This window comes from Eptesicus fuscus, chromosome 18 (genome assembly GCF_027574615.1).
Source record: "Eptesicus fuscus isolate TK198812 chromosome 18, DD_ASM_mEF_20220401, whole genome shotgun sequence".
Classification (NCBI taxonomy): domain Eukaryota; kingdom Metazoa; phylum Chordata; class Mammalia; order Chiroptera; family Vespertilionidae; genus Eptesicus; species Eptesicus fuscus.
The window spans coordinates 35,816,216-35,838,161 of NC_072490.1; the positions used below are offsets into that span (position 1 = coordinate 35,816,216).

The 21,946-nt window shown below is 38.3% G+C and overlaps 1 protein-coding gene across 3 annotated transcripts in view; it reads right to left on the reverse strand.

Annotated features, from left to right (window-relative positions):
- The window catches only part of ATG7 (autophagy related 7), a 320,218-nt gene that overhangs the window by 115,740 nt on the left and 182,532 nt on the right, over nt 1-21,946 (reverse strand). For 2 of the 3 annotated variants that reach the window (XM_054708191.1, XM_028127347.2), the window contains exon 18: nt 1,014-1,136. The exons of the other annotated variant lie outside the window; for it this stretch is intronic. In XM_054708191.1, coding sequence (XP_054564166.1) covers nt 1,014-1,136 — 123 coding nt within the window. The remainder of the gene's footprint in view (nt 1-1,013; nt 1,137-21,946) is intronic. 3 annotated transcript variants of the gene reach the window in all.

Here is a 21,946-nt window from a genome sequence, read left to right on the forward strand (position 1 = left end):
AGATGTACTCTTTTGTCTCCGGTGTGCTTAAAATTCTCATCCCAATCTGTTAGAAGCTTCAAGGGATTTGACTGGTATTTTCATATGATTTCCCCATACTCAGTGCTAGCTCCAATCTTCCAAACAGTAGCCTTTTTACCACCAGCTGGTCCAATATTGGGCTTGACCATCTACTCACTGACCGGTGGGGCCTCCCCCAATGGTGAGAGTACATAACCCAAGGAAGGGGTGGCAGTGGGGCGGTAATCACTGAATCAAACTATAGGACTAATGGCAACTTTGCAGGAACAGGCACTCAAGGTTTTCCTTATGTAGCTTGTGGAAATGCTATGGCAGGACACATTTTTTCCTTAGAGCTTTTTCATCCAGGTAACAGAGTAGAAAGATGGTGATTTAATATCATTCAACCATTTTGAGAAGGTGCCCATTTTGCCAAGTGACACAAATAGCTCCACACTATATACCGCATGACCTTTTCTAAGAACAGTGAGCATTTGGAAAAAAACAAAGTAACTATATGTTGAATCCCAGTCTTAAAAAAAACAACCCTATGATTATAGTGACACAGGAAATTAAGATGTGCAAAATATTCAAACTGCCAAGCTACACGTAACTCTCTTAGGTTGTAACCAAGGAAGCCATTTCATGGTAGGGTTCAATGGCCTACGAAGACTGGTCAATTGTGAAATAAAAGCCAGGCATGTTCTTTGCAGAACAGTGCCAGAATCCAATGTCTTCCCTGACTTGCAGTTTGATGTATGGACATGAGAGCTGATTTTCAGCAAGAAATAGGTGCTTAGGAATCAATAACCTGTATTTCTCCTATCAGCAATTTTTTGAATTTGACACTTAATACAACAATCTGCACACATCAGCATCCAACAACTGCAAAGGGTTTGTTCTAAGGGGGAAAAAATCATAATTAACTGCTTCCTTTCTTTTCTGTAAATCTAAATATCAAATAAGGTTCAAATACATCAGTTCTCAGCACATAAAGCTTGTTTTATTCTTACCTCAGCAGCTTGGGTCTCTTGATGCAGTAATGTAAGACCAGTCAAGTCTTCTAAGAAGGAATGTGAAGAATTAAACACCTTCTCTAGGAACTGAAATCCTTCTCGTTCATATTGATCAAGAACCTGTAAAACATTTACATTTTTAAAAAGGGGGCTGTAGGTCTTAAATGAATATTAAAAGATTTTTCACTTCTAAAAAGCACTTGTCAAAAATGAGACAAAAACTACCCTTAAATATGGAGATAACCAATCTGTTGGGCAAAAAACTGGGAGGATTTAATATTTATCACGTTTTTCAATTTAGATGACAATTTTTCTCAAAATAGGTTACATGCAAATTCACTAAAAATTCTAGAAAAGTTGGGTTACTAATTTTAAAGTCTACTTTTTAGGGAAAAAATAGCAGGCAAGAGAAGAGCCAAGAAATTTTTTTTTTTTACAAAGTATAAAGAGTAGGGAAGGGACAGAAGGATGGGAAATGGGACCTACTGGCTAGCCAAACATATTTAAAAAATAATTTTAAAATGTAAAACTAAATTTCACCAGGCATGTCACAAAAGAGGAGACCCAAATGGCCAATAAACTTATGAAAAGTTGCTCAGCATTACAAGTGATCAGGGAAATAAAAACTAAAACTACAATGTAATATTGTTTCTTTAATTGTTTTTATCAATGTAATATTGTTTTATACCTACCAGCATGGCTAAAATGGAAAAGACAGAAAATACCAAGTACTGGAAAAGATTTGGAACAACCAGCATTCTCCTGGGAGTACAAAACAAGGCAACCACTTTAGAGGTTTAATACTTGTATGTGCCATTATAAAAAAAATTCTACTCCTGGATATATATACCCAACAAAAAATATGTACATATGTGCATCAGAAGACCTAATCAAAAGTGTCCATAGTGGCACTATTGATGACTAGAGGCCCGGTGCACGGATTCGTGCGCTGGTGGGGTCCCTCGGCCTGGCCTGCAGGGATTGGGCCAAAACTGGCTCTCTGACATTCCCCGAGGGGTTCCAGATCACAAGAGGGCTCAGGCTTGGCCGAGGGACCCCACTGGTGCACGATTGGGACTGGGGAGGGACTGTGGGAGGGCTCTAGGACGTGTCCAGCCTGTTTCACCCAGTCCCAATCAGCTGGATCCCAGCAGCAAGCTAATCTACCAGTCTGAGCGCCTGCCCCCTGGTGGTCAGTGCACGTCATAGATACTGGTCGAACGGTTGCACACTTAGCATATTAGGCTTTTATTATATAGGATAGTTCCCAACTAGAAACTACACAAGTGTCCACCAATAGTAGAATGAGTGAGCAAACTGTGGTTTATTCATGTAGTTGAATACTATATAGCAATGAAAACAAATACAATTACATGCAATAATATGGATAATTCTTACAAACATAATGTTAAACAAAAGAGATAAGCAGTATGTACTGTATGATTACATTTATATAACACTTAAAAAAAAACAAGCAAGATGAAATCTATGGTGTTAGAAATCAGGAATGGTTAATCATGGAAGATTTCAATTGAAAGGGAGCACAAGGGAGGGTCTAAGGTGTGGTTAGTATATGCTTTTCTCTTTTTATCTGGATGCTTTTTGTATGTATATTGTCCTTCAATTAAAGGTGTACTTTTTTGTATGTATACTGTCCTTCAATTAAGAAGGTCAAAAGATAAAAGGCCAGTAGTCTTGACAGAACAACGTAAGAACATACAAGTATTTCAAAGCAATAAAAAAGATGACTATAATATGCTTAAAAATTCAATAATCACAGAAACTGTGAATTGCAGAAAGCAAACAGTGACTAGAATGCCTCAGAAATTCTCTCAGATTTCAGAAGAAATAAAGAGATGAATTGAAGAGATAGCAGACATTGAAGATAAATGCAATAAATCAATTACACATAAATAGAAAGGTTACAGAAGCAATAACACACATACAAAAAATGATAGCTTCTCCATTCAGAAATGAAAATGGTAAATGTTGGAAGCCGCTCATTGCCTTCACTAGCAGAGAGGTGTGGACAAGGAACCCTGAAGGCTGGTCAACCTTGAAGCTCTGAAAGGTCAGAGCCAACCACCCACTGTTTAGTTGAGACAATGGTAGCTGAAGCAACTTCCACCTTCTAGTTTTATGTAAATTCTTGCAGATTGGCTATTATTAGAATTGCATGCCTAAAGGCCATGGGTGTATCCCATCTATCTAATAAAAGAGTAATATGCAAATTGACCATCACTCCAACACACAAGATGGCCGCCCCCATGTGGTCAAAGATGGCAGCCCCCATGTGGACACAAGATGACTGGCAGGGGAGGGCTGTTGGGAGGGACCAGGCCTGCAGGACAGTTGTGGGAGAGAGACCCAGGCCTGCAGCGGAGGACAGTTGAGGGGGACGCAGGCCTGCAGGGGAGGACAGTTGGGGGGGACCAGGCCTGCAGGGGAGGACAGTTGGGGGGGACCAGGTCAGCAGGGGAGGGCATTTAGGGGTGACCAGGCCTGCAGGGGAAGGCAGTTGGGAGGAGGGGGGGAGATCAGCCTAGCAAGGGAGAGCAGTTAGGGGTGACTGGGCCAGCAGGGGAGGGCAGTTGGAGGCAACCAGGCCAGCAGGGGAGGGCAGTTGGGGGTGACCAGGCTGGCAAGGGAGGCAGTTAGGGGCAACCAGGCTGGCAAGGGAGGGCAGTTAGGGGTGACTGGGCCAGTAGGGGAGGGCAGCTGGGAGGGACAAGGCCTGCAGGAGAGGGCAGTTAAGGGCTATCGGGCCGGCAGGGGAGCAGTTAGGCGTTGATCAGGCCGGTAGGGGAGTGGTTAGGCAGAAGCGGTTAGGGGCAATCAGGCAGGCAGGTAGGCAGGTGAGCGTTTGGGAGCCAGCAGTCCTGGATTGTGAGAGTGGGATCGGGCCCTAAACGGGCAGTCAGACATCCCTCAAGGGGTCCCAGATTAGAGAGGGTGCAGCCTGGGCTGATAGACACACGCCCCCCCCCCCCCCCCCCCGTGCATGAATTTCATGCACTGGGCCTCTAGTAGTCTTAATAAAAGGAATAGCAAGGCCAGAGCGGGGTGAAGTCCTTCCCCTTGAGTTGGGCTCCTGCCTGGCCCCCAATATTTCCAAATTAATATTTTCTAGTCTCTTTCATTTGTGTGCGGCCTCCTCCAGAGCCCGAACCCTGAACCTGAACCCTGAACCACGCAGGACGTGGGGGGGACACTAGCAACTGGCAGCCCAACGTAGGGCACTCACAGGTAAACCCTTCAATCTAGCAATTCCAGTTCAGATTGTTCAAATACTTTTTTAAATGCTTTTTTTGAGGGTTTGAGAATTGTAGTTTTCCCTTTTTACAGTATTCTTCAGTATTCAATTATCTTTCACTTCACAAAGTGAACATTTAAAGAAAATCTGATGATAGGAATGCTGACTCTTAAGCAGCGTGCCCACACTATTTTTGTTGTGCCCTGATTGATGCACAAAGACTGATGTGTAAGGATGCTTACCACAACACAATTTGAAGCAACAAAAGATTAGAAACAACTACCCTTCTATAGGGGACTGCTTAACTAAATCATGGTGTATTTACAATCAAGGACATAATCTGGATCCATCAAAAGAATGAGGCAGTTCTATATATTGAATGTAAGCTGTAATCGAAAAAAAAAAAAAAGATTATTGTCCCCTTTCCCCCAAGAATTAGGCAGTTCCAATAGTATTGATATAAAATGATTTCCAAGATATAGAATATATTAAAAATGCCTACACCATGGGTCAAGTATTAATGTTTTAAAAATAAAAGTGGAGGAGGAGAGAGGAAGAGAGGGAAATTTACATTTGCATATGCTTGTTTATGCATATATCATCTCTGGAAGAATATACACACACAACTAGCATCAAGTAGTTGCCTCTGTATATTCTTTTATACAACTTGAGTTTCTAAAACCAAGTGCATGTATTACTTGTTAAAATAAGATTAAAATCTTAGTTTTAGTATCCCCCTCGCCCCCCACCCCCTGAAGTGGTAGAGAAAAGTCTCAGAAGAAAAGGAAGAACTCTAAAGTCCTGATGAAGTTGGAGCTAGAAAGGAGGGGCAGTCCTCTCTCAGACAGAGGTAGCACAGCAGCTGTAGTGATAACTTAGGAGCTCTAGGATCTGACCAGCAGGCAACAAAACAAAGTCATCTGCTACCACAGAGAGGGATGGAGTGGGCCATGGAGCTTGAGGAGAGTGGTAATGACCTGGGACAGCTGAGTGGGGAATGTGAGAAAGGAAGCTGATCAGCACCACTGAAAGAGTTCTGAGCAATCTGAGGCCCCAGGACAGAAAATGTAAGCTTTCAAAGAAAGGTGGTTAAAGACCCATCTAAACTTGGGGAATCAAAGGATAAGGGTGAAAAAGACAGAGGTCAAAGAAATTGAGGGGCTGGTGAATACCAATAAGGAACCCAAGGTTGGTAAGAAAAGACCTGCAGGAAGGAGGGAACAGATAGACTTGGATCCTGAAGGGATGGAGGAATAGGGGGTGGCCGTCGTGTCTCAGGGTATATACAAAATAGTCTTTGGCTGATTAACCACAGTAAACTAATTTAACAACCTATTGCTTGGATAAAAAGGCACTTAATAACTGAATCTCTCAGTAATAAGTTTTCTTGCAAACTAGATTGTCATCTCAGGAAAAATGTGCATGGAAATTAAATGATCTTGTTTGAAATGATAAATGCTGTGTTTAGTGGTCATTAATTCTAAGTGAACCTCTAAGCTCATGAAATAGCTACTTGGTGCCAGGCTTCCAGTAAGGCAAAAGAAGAAATTAGTTTGAAAATGGACCAAAAATTTGAAAAAAAAATTGAAATAATTCCAGAGATGAGAATGTGTTAGACTTCATTCAACTTTCAGTTTTTAAGCCTATGTTTCCACAGGTAATTTTGTGGTGCTACAAATCTGGACAGTGGAAAAACTAACAGCAAGGACAGAATGAGCAAAGGCCTTCCCCATAATCGGGATGTACAGAAAGTTTAATGCTGAAACATTATTAATAGCTCTGCTTGAAAAATATGTGGAAAAACATAATCCTCTAGGGGCATATTTAATCATGCAAGGGTTTTCCAGTATTCCCTTTATGTGCTGGGAAGTTAATCTGTTATGAGTATAAGCAGCTTATAAAAGATACCATGATTCCCCCTCCGACGCCCACCCCCATACAGCTTAACCATCTTAAAGGGGAAAACATGTGTTTTACATTATCCAAAAACAAAAACCAAGGTACTATCACAATGAATTTGAGCACTGCAACAACCTGTCAATCTACATAAAATGTATCACACCTCTTCAGTGAATTACATACCTAGTAATACAAGGTCCTGAGAAATGCACATATTATATTCTGGTAGGGTATAAATATTCCAAGGGTTCTGGGAGAGTTTGCTAAGTAGAGAAATAATAATGACCTCATTAGTATAAAGATATAGATCCTTTCCTGATGGGCACAATTTTCCTTACTTAACTGTTTTATAAAGCTAGGTTATCTTTATTCATAATATATATGAGCAAAGGTGGTAGTATCTGTTCTTAAAACTCTATTTTAGGAATATTACTTCTCTTGATAAGATTTTTGGTGACTTTTAAAAAAATAAAAGTATAGTTGACATACAATATTATATTAATTTTAGGTGTACAACATAGTGATTTGACATTTATACCTTACAATGTGATCACTATACTGTCTACTAACCATCTGTTACCATGTAATTCACCATGTAGTTGCCTCTACATCTTCTTTATCCATTCATCTATCTATGAACACCAAATTGCCTCTGTATCTTAGTTAATGCAAATAATGCTGCTATAAACAGAGGTGCATATACATTTTTTAGCTATTATTTTTGTTCTCTTTGGATAAATGCCCAGAAAAGGATTAACTGTGTCCTATGGTAGTTTTACTTTGTAATTTTTTTGAGAAACCTCCATACTGTTTTCCAAAGTAGCCACACCATTTTATACTCCCACCAGCAGAGCACAAGAGTTCCCATTTCTCCACATACTTGCCAGCACTTATTTGTTGACTTTTTAAAAATTTGACCTTAGAGATAGGAAGAGAGGGAGGGATGAGAGAAAAAGAAGAGGGAGGGGATGGGGGGGGAGGGAGGGAGAGACAGAGAGAGAGAAGACACACAGAGAGAGAGAGAGAGAGAGACAAATGTTAGAGAGAAACAATCAACTGCCTCCTGCAAGAGCCCCAACCTGGGATTGAACCTGTAACCTGGGTATGTGCCCTGACTAGGAATCAAACCCACAACCTTTGGACAACAGGACATGCTTCAACTAACTGAGCCACCAGCCAGGGTTTATTTGTTGACTTTTTAATAAGAGCCATTCTGACAGGTGTGAGGTGATAACTCCTTGTGGTTTTGATTTGCATTTCTCTACTGATTAGTGATTTTGAGCATCTTTTCATATGCCTGTTGACCCTCTCTATGTCTTCTTTGGAGAAATGTTAATGTAGGTCATCTGTCTATTTTTTTGATGTTGAGTTGTATGAGTTTGTATATTTTTTATAATAACCTCTTACTGGATATATAATTTGCCAGTATCTTTTCCTATTCAGTAGGAGGTTGTTTTTTTGTTTGTTGATGGTTTCCTTTGTTGTGTGAAAGCTTTTCAGTTTGATGTAGTCCCGTTTGTTTATTTTTTATTTTGTTGCTCTTGCCCAGTGAGATACAGCCAAAAAAAAAAAAATTGCTAAAACTAATGGCCAAGAGTTTACTGTCTTTTTGTTTTCCTTCTAGAGTTTTATGGTTTCAGGTCTTACATTTTAGTCTTTAATTAATTTTGAGTTTATTTCTGTATATGGTGTAAGAAGTGGTCCAGTTTCATATTGTACATGTTATCTAATTTTATCAACACCATTTACAGAAGAGACTGCCCCCCCAAAGTATATTCTTGCCTTCCTTGTTGTAGATTAATTGACCAAATAAGCAAGGGTTTTATTTCTGGGCTCACTCTTCTGTTCCATTGATCTGTGTGTCTGTTTTTGTGCCAAAACCATACTGTTTTGATTATTGTAGTTTTGTATTATAGTTTGAAACCAGGGAGTATGATACCTCCAACTTCGTTCCTCTTCCTCAAGATTCCTTTGACCACAAGGTCTTTTGTGGTTCCATATAATTTTAGGATTATTTGTTCTAACTCTGCGAAAATGTCAAAGGAGTGGTATTTTGATAGAGATTGCATTAACTCTGTAGATTGCTTTGACTAGTATGGATATTTTAACTATATTAATCCTTCCCAATCCATGAGCATCGTATATCCTTCCATTTATTTGAATCATCCTCAATTTCTTCCATTAATGTCTTTTAGTTTCCAGAGTACAGGTATTTTGCCTCCTTGGTTAAATTTATTCTTAGGTATTTTATACTTTTTGATGCAACTGTAAATGGGATTGGTTTCTTTATTCCTCTTCCTGATAGCTCATCATTAGTGTATAGAAATGCAACGGATTTCTGAATATTAATTTTGTATCATGCAACTTTACTGAATTCACTTATGAGTTCTAATAGTTTTTTGTGTGAAGTCTTTAGGGTTTTCTATATACAGTATCATGCCTTCTGCAAATAGTTTTAACTCCTTCCTTTCCAACTTGAATGCTTTTTCTTTTTATTGTCTGATTGCTATGGCTAAGACTTCCAATACTAATATTCCAACTTATTCCAACTGAATAAATGTGGTAAAAGTGAGCATCCCATTTTGTTCCTAATCTTAGAGGGAAAGCTTTCAGCTTTTCAGTGTTAGCTGTGGGTTTGTTTTATATGGCCTTTATTATGTTGATGTACACCACCTTTGTTGAGAGTATTTATCATAAATGGATGTTGAATTTTGTCATGTGCTTTCTCTGCATCTATTGATAGGATCACATGATTTTTAACCTTGGTTTTGCTAATGTGGTGTATCATGCTGATTTGTGGATATAGAACCATCCTTGCATTCTTGGAATAAATCCCACTTGATCATAGTATATGATCATTTTCATGTACTGTTAGATTCAGTTTGCTCTTATTTTGTTGAGAATTTTTGCATCTAGGTTAATCAGGGATATTGCCCTATACTTTGTGTGTGTGTGTGTGTGTGTGTGTGTGTGTGTGTGTGTGTGTGTGTAATGTCTTTGTTTGGTTTTGACTTAGGGTAATGCTGGCTTTGTAGAGTGAGTTTGGAAGTATTTCCTCTTTAATTTTTTCGGGGAATAGTTTGAGAATAAATATTAGTTGTTCTTTAAAAGTTTGGTAGAATTCACCTGTGAAACTGTCTGGTCACGGACTTTTGTTTGTTAGGAGTTTTCCGATTACTGATTCAATTTCATTAGTGGTTAATTGGTGTGTTCAGATTTTGTGTTTCTGATTCAGTCTTGGAAGATTGTATGTTTCTAGAAATTTATCCATTTCTTCTAGGTTGTCCAATTTGTTAGTATGTAATTTTTATAGTGAAATTATCAATAGAATATTTTATTTTTATTTCCAATATTACTAAATAGCACTTCCATTAAATGTCACCTTTTACCTAGCCTTTTCCCTGAAATTCTGGCACTCTATGCTCCCACAGAATCTAATAGACCAAGGATTTGTCATGTTGTCTGGTGTTGCTTTTGTTTGTAATCCTCACCGAGGATATTTTTTCCCATTGATTTTTAGAGAGAATGGAAGGGAGGGAGAGAGGCAGAGAGAAACATCAAAGTGAGAGAGATACATCAATTGGTTGCCTCCCACATGTGCCCCGAACAGGGCAGGGGATGGAGCCTGCAACCAAGGTACATGCCCTTGGCTGGAATTGAGCCCTCTAATTTTCAGTCCCTGGGTCAACGCTCTAACCACTGAGCCAAACAGACTAGGGTTTTCATATTGTTTTGTAGTTGCTTATTTATATGCTATCTCTCATAGAAGTCTTTAAGTTTCTTGGTGACAAGTTATATCTAATTTAACTCTTTTGGGGATGAGGTTTTATTGACAATAATATACTTTACAAAGTGTTTCCCCCAATATTTCCAGTTCCCACCTGGCACCATACATAGCTACTACAATCTTATTGACTATTTCCTATGCTGTACATTACATCCCCATGACTATTTTGTAACTAACAATCTGAACTTCTCAATCTTCACCTTTTTACCCAGTTCCCCAATCCCCCTCCCCGCTGGCAACTATCAGTCTGTTCTCTGTATCCATGAGTCTGCTTCTGTTTTGTTTTTTCGTTTATATTATTCTTTATATATGAGTGAAGTCATATAGTATTGTGACCGGAATCGAACCTGGGACCCTTGAGTCCACAGGCCGATGCTCTATCCACTGAGCCAAACCGGTTTCGGCAGGATTGTCTCTTTATCTTTAACATTTGCCATTTTAATTACAACATGGCTTGGTGTGGATCTCTTCAGGTTCATCTTATTTGGAAATCTCCTTGCTTCCTGGACATGATGTCTGTTTCCTTCCCCAGGTTAGGAAAGTTTTCAGATATTATTTCTTCAAATAAGCTTTCTGCCCCTTTCTCTCTCTTCTTCTTCTGCTTTGATCCATATAATACAAATGTTATTTTGCTTGATGTTGTTGCAGAGGTCCCTTAAACTATCCTCATTTTTAAAAACTTTTGTTTCCTTTTTGTTGTTTTGATTGTGTGATTTCCATGTTCTGACCTCCAGCTTGCTGATCTGCTCTGTATATTCTGTGCTGTTGATTCCATCTAGTATATTTTTCATTTCAGTTATACTTGAGCTTTTTTTGGTTCTTAATTATATTTTGTAATCCTCAATGGCACTATGATTCTGGAGAGTTCCCACAGATCCCAGGGTTCCCACAGCTTTTCACATTTTCGACAGGTGCCTTGGGGTTAGTAAATAGATTTTTTTTTTCATGTATAATCTAGGTGCAATTTAAATTGCTGTTTTATTGCTGTGCCCCCGAGCAGGCAAGTATGCTGGATTGGTCTCTCAGTAATATCCATACTGTAGGTCACACCATTTGGGCAGAACTCCCATGATGACTACATATCTGTCTCTCCTACTTTTCTCTATGTCTCTCTCTCTCTTTTTGGTGAAGAAGCTATTGAATCTATTAGCTGTTCTTCAGGAAGAAATGCTCTATACATAAGTGTACATTCAGTGTTGAGTTCAGGAGCCGAGTTCAGGGTCTTTCTACACCTCCATCTTGGGCCCCTCCCTTTGGTGATTCTTTACTATATCAAACCCATACTCTCCTGTTAGGCATTTAAGTCCCTCCATAACCCTCTACTTTTGGATGGCTCTCTAAAGAATGATTTTCATAGTGTCTACAATCTTCTAACAATACTATGAAATGTTTTTCATTTCATGAGAAGCAGAAGAAATTCATAGCTCACAACTCTTGTCTATTATTCATAAATAGGACACCAGGAACTGAGTATCCTATTTTAAAAAATAGTTTGTGTATTTTCAAAGGGGAAAGGAAACATGCAGTATTCGCAAAACTCTTAAAGTCTCTGTTGTTCAGAAATTGTACTTACTTGTTCTGGGTATTTTTAAAATGTGTGTCCTGATTTCTAAAAAAAATGTAGGTAAATCTTTCCCTATGTCTCAGATAGGGTAATAAAAGAGTGTGGAAGCCACCAGAATCCTTAATTCTCATCCCACAACAATCCACAAAAGGAAGGTCAAAACACTCTCCACTTAGGGATAGTCACTCAGTGGTTTGCAGAGGCTTTGCTCCAAGTTGAAGGCAAAACCTTCTGTATTCCAGAACTGTTGCAAAGTAAGCGATTGCAGGGCAGAGAAGCCCCACTTCAGATAATGAATGGGAAGTGCTGCTAATAAAACCAGGAAACCCTTGATCAGTTCTGTCTCTTGCTGTCCTGTGATATCTATCATAATAAAAGATAATCAAAGAAGAAAAAGCCCCAGTTTTGGAGGCCCTTACAACATTACTATACCACCTTCACTGCTTCCAGCTCCTCCATAGCACCATCACCTTGGGAAAGTTGCAACTCCTTTCTCGTTCCCTCTTGGTGTTGCCCTACTTCAAATGACCTTATTGCATTAAATGAGATCTTTTATTTCCATCAAAGCTCAGCTCAAGTTATCAATTACTGCAAGAAGTCTTCCCTGATTAATTCCACTCTCTATGATGCTTTCTTCCCCCACTCTCCAAGGAACATTGAGTTGACAAAGGAATTGAAGGAAATGCTCTGATTCACTATCTCTGGTAATCAGGAGTTGATGGCATTTTTAAATAGCAACCAGATGTTCAATAACTTTGTTTCTCTTTCTATATATGTCAATGATATAAAGCAGATAATGGGATGAGAAAATAGCCTCATATGGAAACATGAAACTATCATCCTAACTATATCTATTGCTGTTAACTTGCACTATTGGATACAAACAGGATTTACAAGGCCAAACTTTTTTTAAAAGGACTAATCTGAGTTCAAGATATGTAATCAGTTCAAGATAAGTAATAGTATGTCAAAAATTATAGCATTAATCAGGATAATTACTGACATGTCAAAAATATAAAACAGATAATTCTCTTGTTCTTTCCTTAAAGTCACTGTATAGTGCCCATTATTCTTAGGCATCCAAATGCAAAATAGGCACAATAGTAATTTAGAAGATGTGAATGATTTCAAAGTAAAACATCAAATAGCTTTAAAATTGAGATAATTGACAATGTAATATTTTAGTATTTTAATGGAACTTCTTAGGATGCAACACACAACTGTACTAAAAAGAACCAACTAATATTACATCTTGGTATCTTCACAAGATCAGAATTCAGAATTCTATTGAAGCCAATTGGGTAGAAAAAAAGAAAATAAAATTGATGCGGGGGGGCCGCGGGGGGAGTGGTCAACATGCAACCGCAATAATTTGGCAACACTAGGAAAAACAGCAAAACACTATCTTTTTGAGCCTGCTTGCTAACCTCTAAAATGGGGATGCAACTCCATGCCTATTTCCCCACTTATTGAGATACAAACAAGAGTTCATGATTTCAATCACAGACAAGAATAATTTACAAAGGGCAATAGAAACACAATGCATTTATTACCTTTTCTTAGCACTTACTAGTTTTTAAATGTAATTTTTAAATCACTATATAGGGCTTGATAAGTATAGAAAATACACGACAAAAAGACACATGTGTCTTCCAGATCAACTATGGCCTTGAAAACCAATTAACATACAATCGCAGTTAAAGCCAGTCTGGCAGCCCACTGGAGGGAATAGATTAGAGGTTTGAATAAGCTCCAAGCCCATTTCAGAAAATTGTCACCTGTTTGGAAGGAAGCCCCACTTGCATGTTGTCTTTATTTGACCTAACTTAGAACTCAGAGTGAAAGCCTTTTTCCTGGGGCCAGTGTTGAAAAGTATCAGGGACAATTGTTTAACATCATGATCTCCTGAGGTGGTGGATAACAGTTGGAGTAATAATAAGCTAACAAAAAAGTTTTAAAGAAAAACCTAAGGAATACCATATTTTTAGGAATCTAGAAGACCATGCATATGCATAGAGCTAAATGCATGCCCTAAGTTGTGCACATACTCAGGAAAGATCTGAGATGGTCCTAAGCTCTCACCTCTAGCTGACCTTGTGAAAACAGGAAATGAAAGGTATCACAATGCTCAGTGAGGCAGAATTCTTAACTGCCTCGCTGAGCATTGAAAGCAAGCTCCAACATGCACATAAGGCCTCTCAGAAAAGACTGGGAAGACTTACTACTTCCAAGAATTTAAGAAAATCTCTGTCCAATTATTATATGACCACTAAGCTAATGAAACAGAAATGTCATGGCTGCACAGGACAAAGAATACAAAATAAATAGAATGAATTCAGATAGGTCTCTAAATAACAAAAACAACAACAGCAAAGAGTGACAGTAAACCATGGGGAGATGGGAGGATATGATTTCCAGAGATGCCATATTTTAATATTTAAAATATCTAGTTCTCATCAACAAAAAATGACCAAGATATGCAAATAAACAGGAAAGTATGTCCCATACACAGAAAACAGAAACAGTTGATATATGCTGTCCCTGAGGAACTTACTAGACGATGACTTTAAAACAGCTATTTTGAGTATGCTCAAAGAACTAGAAAGCATGTATAAGTAACTAAAGAAAGCATAAGTATGGCAAAACAGAGAATATCAATAAAGAGATAGAAATGTTAAAAAAAGAACCAAAGAGCAATTCTGGTGCTGAAAAGTATAACTGAAAAATTCACTAAAAAGACTCTATAGCAGATTTGGGAAGGTTGAAGAAAGTATCAGTGAACTTTAAAAGAGGTCAACTGAGATTATCTTGTCTGAGAAACTGAAAGAAAAAAATAAAGAAAAAGAAGAACAATGAGTGGTGCCTCATATACCCATGAGATACCATCAGGCATAGCAGCATATGCATGATGGAAGTTCCAGAAGAAAGGAGAGAGAGAAAAGAAAAAAGACTAGAGAGCATATATGAGGAAATAATGGTAGGAAACTTGCCAAATTTGATGAAAAACATTAATCTATATATATCCAACAAGCTCAATTCCAAGTAGAATAAAATAAAAAATATCCATCCCCAGACACATCCATAATCAAACTGTCAAAAGACAAAGGGATAATAAATGCAAGAGAAAAATGACCTACCATGTAAAGGGGATTGTTAACAATTAACAACCAATTTCTAATCATAAACCATATGGGCCAAAAGTAGTAGAATTAAATATTCAAAGCGCCGAATATTTAAAATAAATTATAGATACTATAACAATAGGTATCCCCACAGGGAACCAAGCCTGCAACCTCGGCATGTGCCCCGACAGGTAATCGAACTGTGACCTCCCAATGGGTAGATGCTCAGCCACTGAACCACTCCAGCTGTGCCCACCCCAATTTTTTTGTTGTTGTAAAATACATATAACATAAAATTTACTATCTTATCTTTGCTTTTTTAAAAAGATATTTTATTTTTTTGTTAATCCTCATCTGAGGATATTTTTCCATTGATTTTTAGATAGAATGGAAGAGGGAGAGATAGAGAGAGAAACATCTATATGAGAGAGACACATCCATTGGTTGCCTCCTGCATGCGCCCCATCCAGAGCTGGGGATCCGAGGGCTGAGGATCTAGCCTGCAACCAAGGTCCATGCCCTTGACAGGAATCAAACTCAGGACCCTTCAGTACGAGGGCTGATGCTCTATCCACTCAGTCAAACTGACTAGGACTATCTTATCACTTTTAAGTATAATTCAGTGGCATTAAGTACATTCACATTGCTGTGCAACCATCACCACCATTCATCTCCAAAATTCTTTTCATCTTCCCCAACTGAAACTCTATACTCATTAAACAATAACTCCCACTACTTCCTCCCCCCAGCCCCTGGTAACCACCATTGTCCTTTCTGTCTCTATGAATCTGAATATTCTAAGTACCTTATTTAAATAGTCATTCGGTATTTGTCTTATTATAACTGGTTTACTTCACTTAGCATAATGTCCTCAAGGTTCATCCATATTACAGCATGTGTCAGAATTTCCTTCCTTTTGAAGGCTGAATAATATTTCATTGTATGGATAGACCACATTTTATTTATACAGTCATCTGTTAATGGACAGTTAGGTTGTTTCCATGTTTTAGCTATTGTGAATAATGCTGCACTGAACAGGATGTACAGGGGTGCCATCTTTTGTGAAGGAGATAACCAAATATCCACTGTAATGCACAATGCATAAAAAACTATTTTTGCACTTGTGATATTCATTCTTTGGTCTCAAGACTGCTTATACACTAATGTTTGTTGTTTTTTATTTTATTAGCCATTTCATTAGCATACTCATTAATTTCTAAAATCAAGTCGAGGAAAAAAAGGAGTTGACCTCTTTTAATTTTATCCATTATCTAAATAGAAGGAATAAGACAAGAACTATATCCCTTTTTCTCCACATTCTCATCTGAACACAAGCTGAAATGCCTACTGCCTAAAAAAATACAATCTCTTGATCACCTCTTTTTTACTACCTTCCCACTAATGCCTTTGAATATCCTTGAAAATATAACTATTTCATCATATGAGTAGATGAGAAAGACAAAAAGAAGATATAATTGCATCTAATGGATACCAAGATAACTTTAAAAGAAATTTTAAGAAATGCAACATTTCTTTCTCAGTCATTTAAAAAAAAATCAAATCACATTTTTTACTGACTACAACAAACTGAAGCTATACTCTGAAGGATCATTTGGAGGGTTTCAAAAATTTAAAATTATACACTTGAAACTTTAATATAACAAAGTACAACTTTCTAAAGTAATTCCTCAAAATAAGTCACAAAGCACAAAAACTAGAGCAGAGGTTCTCAAAACTGAAGCATGCATCAGAAACCCATGGAAGACTAGTTAAAAATCAGAGAGCTTGGCACTAATAATCCCAATAACCAGGGTTTCTGATTATTGGGTGTAGGGTGGAGTCTAAGAATTTGTATTTCCAGCAAGTTCCCAGATGACACTGATGCTGAGGGTCCTAGGGCTGCACTTTCAAATGCCTGTGACACCTAAACAGGAGCACTTTCTCTTAAGACTCAACCTATGCAGAAGCCCGTGGGTTCCCTTTAAATTAACTTTAAAAACTCATTTTTAGCTCTTCCGCATAAAAAATTCCTTTGGGTGATATTACTGTTTATTTAGCAGTTTTCGTCAATCCCTTTAATAAATTCTTAATGGTAAAAATCTTTCAATTCTCCTGCAAGAGAGCCAGGTCTCAAAAAAAGCATTACCCGGAGTGACTTTTGGAATGTGTGAATTTTGGTTCAGCGAGTTTCTTTTAATTTTGGAACTGAGAATTATATAAGCACATATTTGGCAAGCAAGCTCCATTGAGAAAAATTAGGAACTTGATTATTTTATACATATTCTCTACTTACATCTGCATAGCTCTTGAGGTCACTGCCATAAATTAACAACGTTTGACTGGCAATAGCTTAGACACAGATTTGATTTGATTCATGTAGTATTTTGGGGGGAAAATATGCTTGAATCAACACTTAAAAATCAGATACTTTCACATTGAAATTCAGATTTCCACCTACGCTTAAAAAACAACAACCAGAAGATCTGGCAACATTATTTCCAAATTTCTGCAAGTCAACAGTCAGCCAGAGTTGGGGTGTAGGTGCCCTTGAGAGAGAATTTGAGCTCTGGCTGGCCACAGCTCCCATTCATTTTCTATTGTCTTCAACCTAGTCCTCTTCAATCATTTATTTATCAACTTAGCATCTTATGTATTTGGGTGCTCCACATAGAGGGAACAGATAGCTGAGTCTCAATTTCAAAAAGAACATATACATTGGCTTAATTTAGGTGTGGTGTAGGTAAGTTTCTTTGGATTCAGTCTCTTTTGGCCTAAGATTGTTGAGTTGTGTGATCTACCAGTAAGCCACCTCTACTCTTTGGAAATTCTTGCATTGGAAACCTTCAGGCTAGGATGAGCATGCTCTGCAAAACTGTGTGCCAGGTTGAGACCCTTCCTGTTGCAAAAAGAACAGTGTAAACAATGAGGGTGCCTACAAAAACCTGCATGCATCATGCCTATGTCACTTTAACCTTTTTGTTGTGAAATAACACAGACAAGTAAATTTAACATATAGCTTAAAATATTGTAGCATGGCCCTGGCCGGTTTGGCTCGGTGAATAGAGCGTCGGCCTGTGGACTGAAGGGTCCCAGGTTCAATTCCGGTCAAGGGCACATGCCCGGGTGGTGGGCTCGATCCCCAGTGGGGGGCATGCAGGAGGCAGCCAGTCGAGGATTCTCTCTCATCATTGATGTTTCTGTCTCTCTCTCCCTCTTCCTTCCTCTCTGGAATCAATAAAAATATATATTTAAAAAAATATTGTAGCATGAACCAATCTCTGTATAACTCTCACCTAGTCAAGAACATCAGCACCTCAGAGCCACTTCCTACAAAGCCACTTCCCAGTCACGATGCCCTACTTGCCTCTCTGAGATACTCACTTGTGTGATAATCACTTACACACTCTTCTTTTTTTATAGTCCTCACCCAAGAATATGTATTTTTAACTGACTTCCCCCCGCCTTTTTTTCAGAAACAGAGGAGAGAGGGGGGGAGGAGGAGAAAAAGAAAGAGAGAGAGAGAGAGAAAGGGAGAGAGAGAGAGAGAGAGAGAGAGAGAGAGAGAAAGCGAGAGAGAGGTCAGTTGCTTCCCGTATGCACCCCAATTAGGGATCAAACGCAAAACCTACCTCTGTGCTTTGACTGGGAATCAAATCTGTAACCTCCAACCACCCAAACCACACTGGCCAGGGCTGCACTTTGCTTTTGATATCAAGCAGGGCATTATAGATTCCTGTGAATATTGTTGTGGCTGCTTGGATCATACATGGCATGCCTACAGAAAGGCCTGTGTGATAATCCTAAGTCATCAATAAATGCTCGTTCCAGAAACATCAGTTGATCATCCATAATTCTCAATAATATTGGGTTGTTTTTGTCCCAGTCTTGGAGTCTCTCCCTGAACTTTGAAGCAATTTCTGTAAAATTATTCACTGCAGAAAAAAAATGAATCAAATGATACACTATAGTTTTCATTTCTTGTGGATGTTTCACTGAAATATTACAGATTTTGCCAGGGTATTTTCTTAAAACTACAGCATAATCTTGTCAGTCAAAAGGGAACTATGAAATTGGCTAGTTTGAATACCATCCCTCCTCCACCCTGGGCCATAGTAAGATGATACTTAAAAGCTGAATCATAAAACTTTTCACTAATTCACATATTTCACAGACATTGTGATACAGTGGATAGCTGCTGAATTTGTTTATTGCTCAATTTCTAGTATACTGTGCTCTGCCTGAAACAATTCCAAGATTCCTGTGAATATTGTTTGGAAGAACACCTAAAAATCATTACCAGATTCCAACATGCTAATCCAGATCACCAGCTTATTGTACTAGGACACAGCTCAGGAACAGGCAGATGGAAGAGATGCATAAGGCAAGGTATGGGAAAGGGCACAGAAATTCCGTGCCTCGGAAGGGGTGCCACTCCCCTGAATCTCCCTGTGTTTCATAACCCAGAAGCTCCACATCTTTTCATTTTCAATCATTCTGTAACCATATACTTAAAGTATACTGTTTGCATAATGCATATAATTTAAAAAATCTAGTCTGAGCATCTTTGTTATTCAACTACAACCTTTAGTCAATTTATGTTTAATGTAATTACTGATGCATATTGGTTTATGTCTACCACCACTCCTTGTGTTCCATATATGTTTTACTTTGTCTATGTTCCTTTTCTTCTTCCTTTAAGTTGTTTTCTCATTAGATTTTCCCCATTATTAAATTTTTATAAGTTATAAATTTTTCTATTTGTTTAGTGTTTAGTCTATTACAACATAGATCCTTGACTTATCACAAACATTAATTGACACCTTTACCCTCTTCCAAGACAATGGAAGAACCTTAGAACAGACTAATTCCATTTACCTACTCCCAACTATTGTTATTTTTGTCCCATATTTTAAATCTTTATTTAAAAAAATCCAATATTGTACTATCTTATACAATCAATTTTCACTCACAGTTACCCATATATTCACTGCTTTCTTTGCTTTTTATTTTTTTTATGGTACTGTAATTGAAAAGTTATTTGTAGAAGTGATATGAAGACTAGAATCATGATATCTCCCTCTAAGAAGATGTCATTGCTTTTACCTGGCATCTATGGATAGTAGCTAAATGGGAATCATCTTAATCCAAGTAAGCCTTAACGTTTCTGGGCCACTCAAATGAGAAACTGAGCTGCAGCCAATGTGAGAATTGGTTTACTTCTAGTTACCCTTCCTCCTAGGTGTAACTCTTCAGGGGATCCCAATTCAAAGTGGGAAATGGTTTCCCAGGCTTGATAACACCCACACTATAATTTTTAACCTTGAAAGGACACTAAAGGTAAGCTCAGGCTCTCAACTGCTTTGTCTTGATCAGCAAATGCCCATAAGACAGAAGTGGCCCCAGTGCTAGGCTCACTCCTCTGTGTTTACATTCTTTCCTAAATTTCAACTCAATAATTCTTCACAATTTATTAGTTCTTTTATGTTTAAGAAGATTGTTGAAGAATAATTTATCTAGTTCCTTTAGTTGACATAAGTATGAGAGCTGGTTTGAATCATGTGGCTTACCACTAAAGTTTTAATTTCCCAGCATTCTCTTATGTAGCCTTATCTTGCCAACACCTGCCCCTAGGTGAAAAAGTGCTATGGTGTTCTATGACTCTGGCTAATTCACCATGATAGACCAGTGGTCAACGACATTTCAGGTCATTCATCAATGGCTGGCAACATTATGGAAGACACAATATTCCAAAGTCAAACAAGGGGATACCTATTGTTATAGTATCTATAATTTATTTTAAAATACTTCAGCATACATACTGTGCACACATACGATGTGTGCAACACACTCGCCCTTTACCTCCTAAGTTCGTATTTGAGGTACTCTACTCAGGAATACATATTCCAGGTGTGATTGGTTCACATTTTAAAGACTAATTAGAAGTCCAACCTCAGAGTCAGAGTGTATAAACTACAGCTATCTAAATCTATACTATGGGATTCCCTAATGAATACAAAGGAATGGAGAAATAATTTCTCTGATGAAAGTAATAGTTTTCAAGATATATAGGCTGGCTGGAAATATTGTACAGGGATCTCCAATGTTATATATACATGAGGGTTATAAGAATCTGGGAAACCAGGCAGACGAACACTCTTTGAAGGGCACTCTAGACCTAAGTTTCTGGTCCTGGGTCTGGAGACTTAACAAATGATTCCACCACCTGATCCAACTAAAAGGTTAGATAATATATCATGTAACAAGAATATGTCTGCATCTGTCTCTACTGAACCTTTGATGTGAGATACACATGGAAAGAATGAGATGGTTGGAGCTTCCCTCAGTCTAGAAGAACAAGTTGAATGACTAACTTGCCTTCTTGCTAATAAATGTTCACCCTGTGTGGCAAAATTTGGTCTGAGACTTCACTTTATTGTTACAGACCATGTGGCAACATGATAGCCTGTAACCATTGGAAGCTACCAATTTCTACCAAAAAGATTTGCACTACTGGAAGCAATAAAACTGGCTTAGGTCAGTTTGCAACAATTGTGGTGCATCAAATTTCCCAAATGAAGCAGGTTGAGGCATAACCTCAAAGCAGCAGTATTATGCTGGTGATGTTCAAACTTGCCATCCTGGACCCTCCAAGAGAAAGGCTATATCTCTTTAGTGAGAACACCACAGGAAGCTATGGAGACAGCCTTGGGGTGTGGGTTTTGCTGGGCCTGGGAGCCTGCCTAAAACACCATCATTCTGTTTCTTGGCCCCTGGAATGCAATGATACCCAATTTTTTTTACCCAGTGACTTCCCCAAAATGATCTGGACTCTGGACTCAACTCAAAATAATGCCATTTAAACAATTTCTGTATTCAAAGGAATAGAGAGATGGGAAGCAACTATCCTACTTCCTCAGGTAAATGCAAAACAGAAGCATTTTCATTTTCAGAACAGCACTGTCTTGGATTCTTAGCAGCTGCATGTCTCTATCCTCCAAATATTTTACAAAATAAGCTGAAAATAAATCAAAATGGGAAAGTGAGCTGTGTTTGTCATAAACAATTTCTCGAGGAAAAACTTTGACACTGTTACCTCCATCCTGCATCAGTACTGGAGAGCACCAAGCAGTTGCTCTAGCCCACACAATTTTCCTGATGACGTGAAAACGTGACTATAAGCAATACATTCTTCTGGGTGTCAGGATTCCATAGGTCCCACAAAGAAAGTTAACCAATCGGTTCACCACGGAACTTAACCTACCAGTTCTCAAGACTGCTAAAAATTTAAAGTGGACTCTGCCCCAA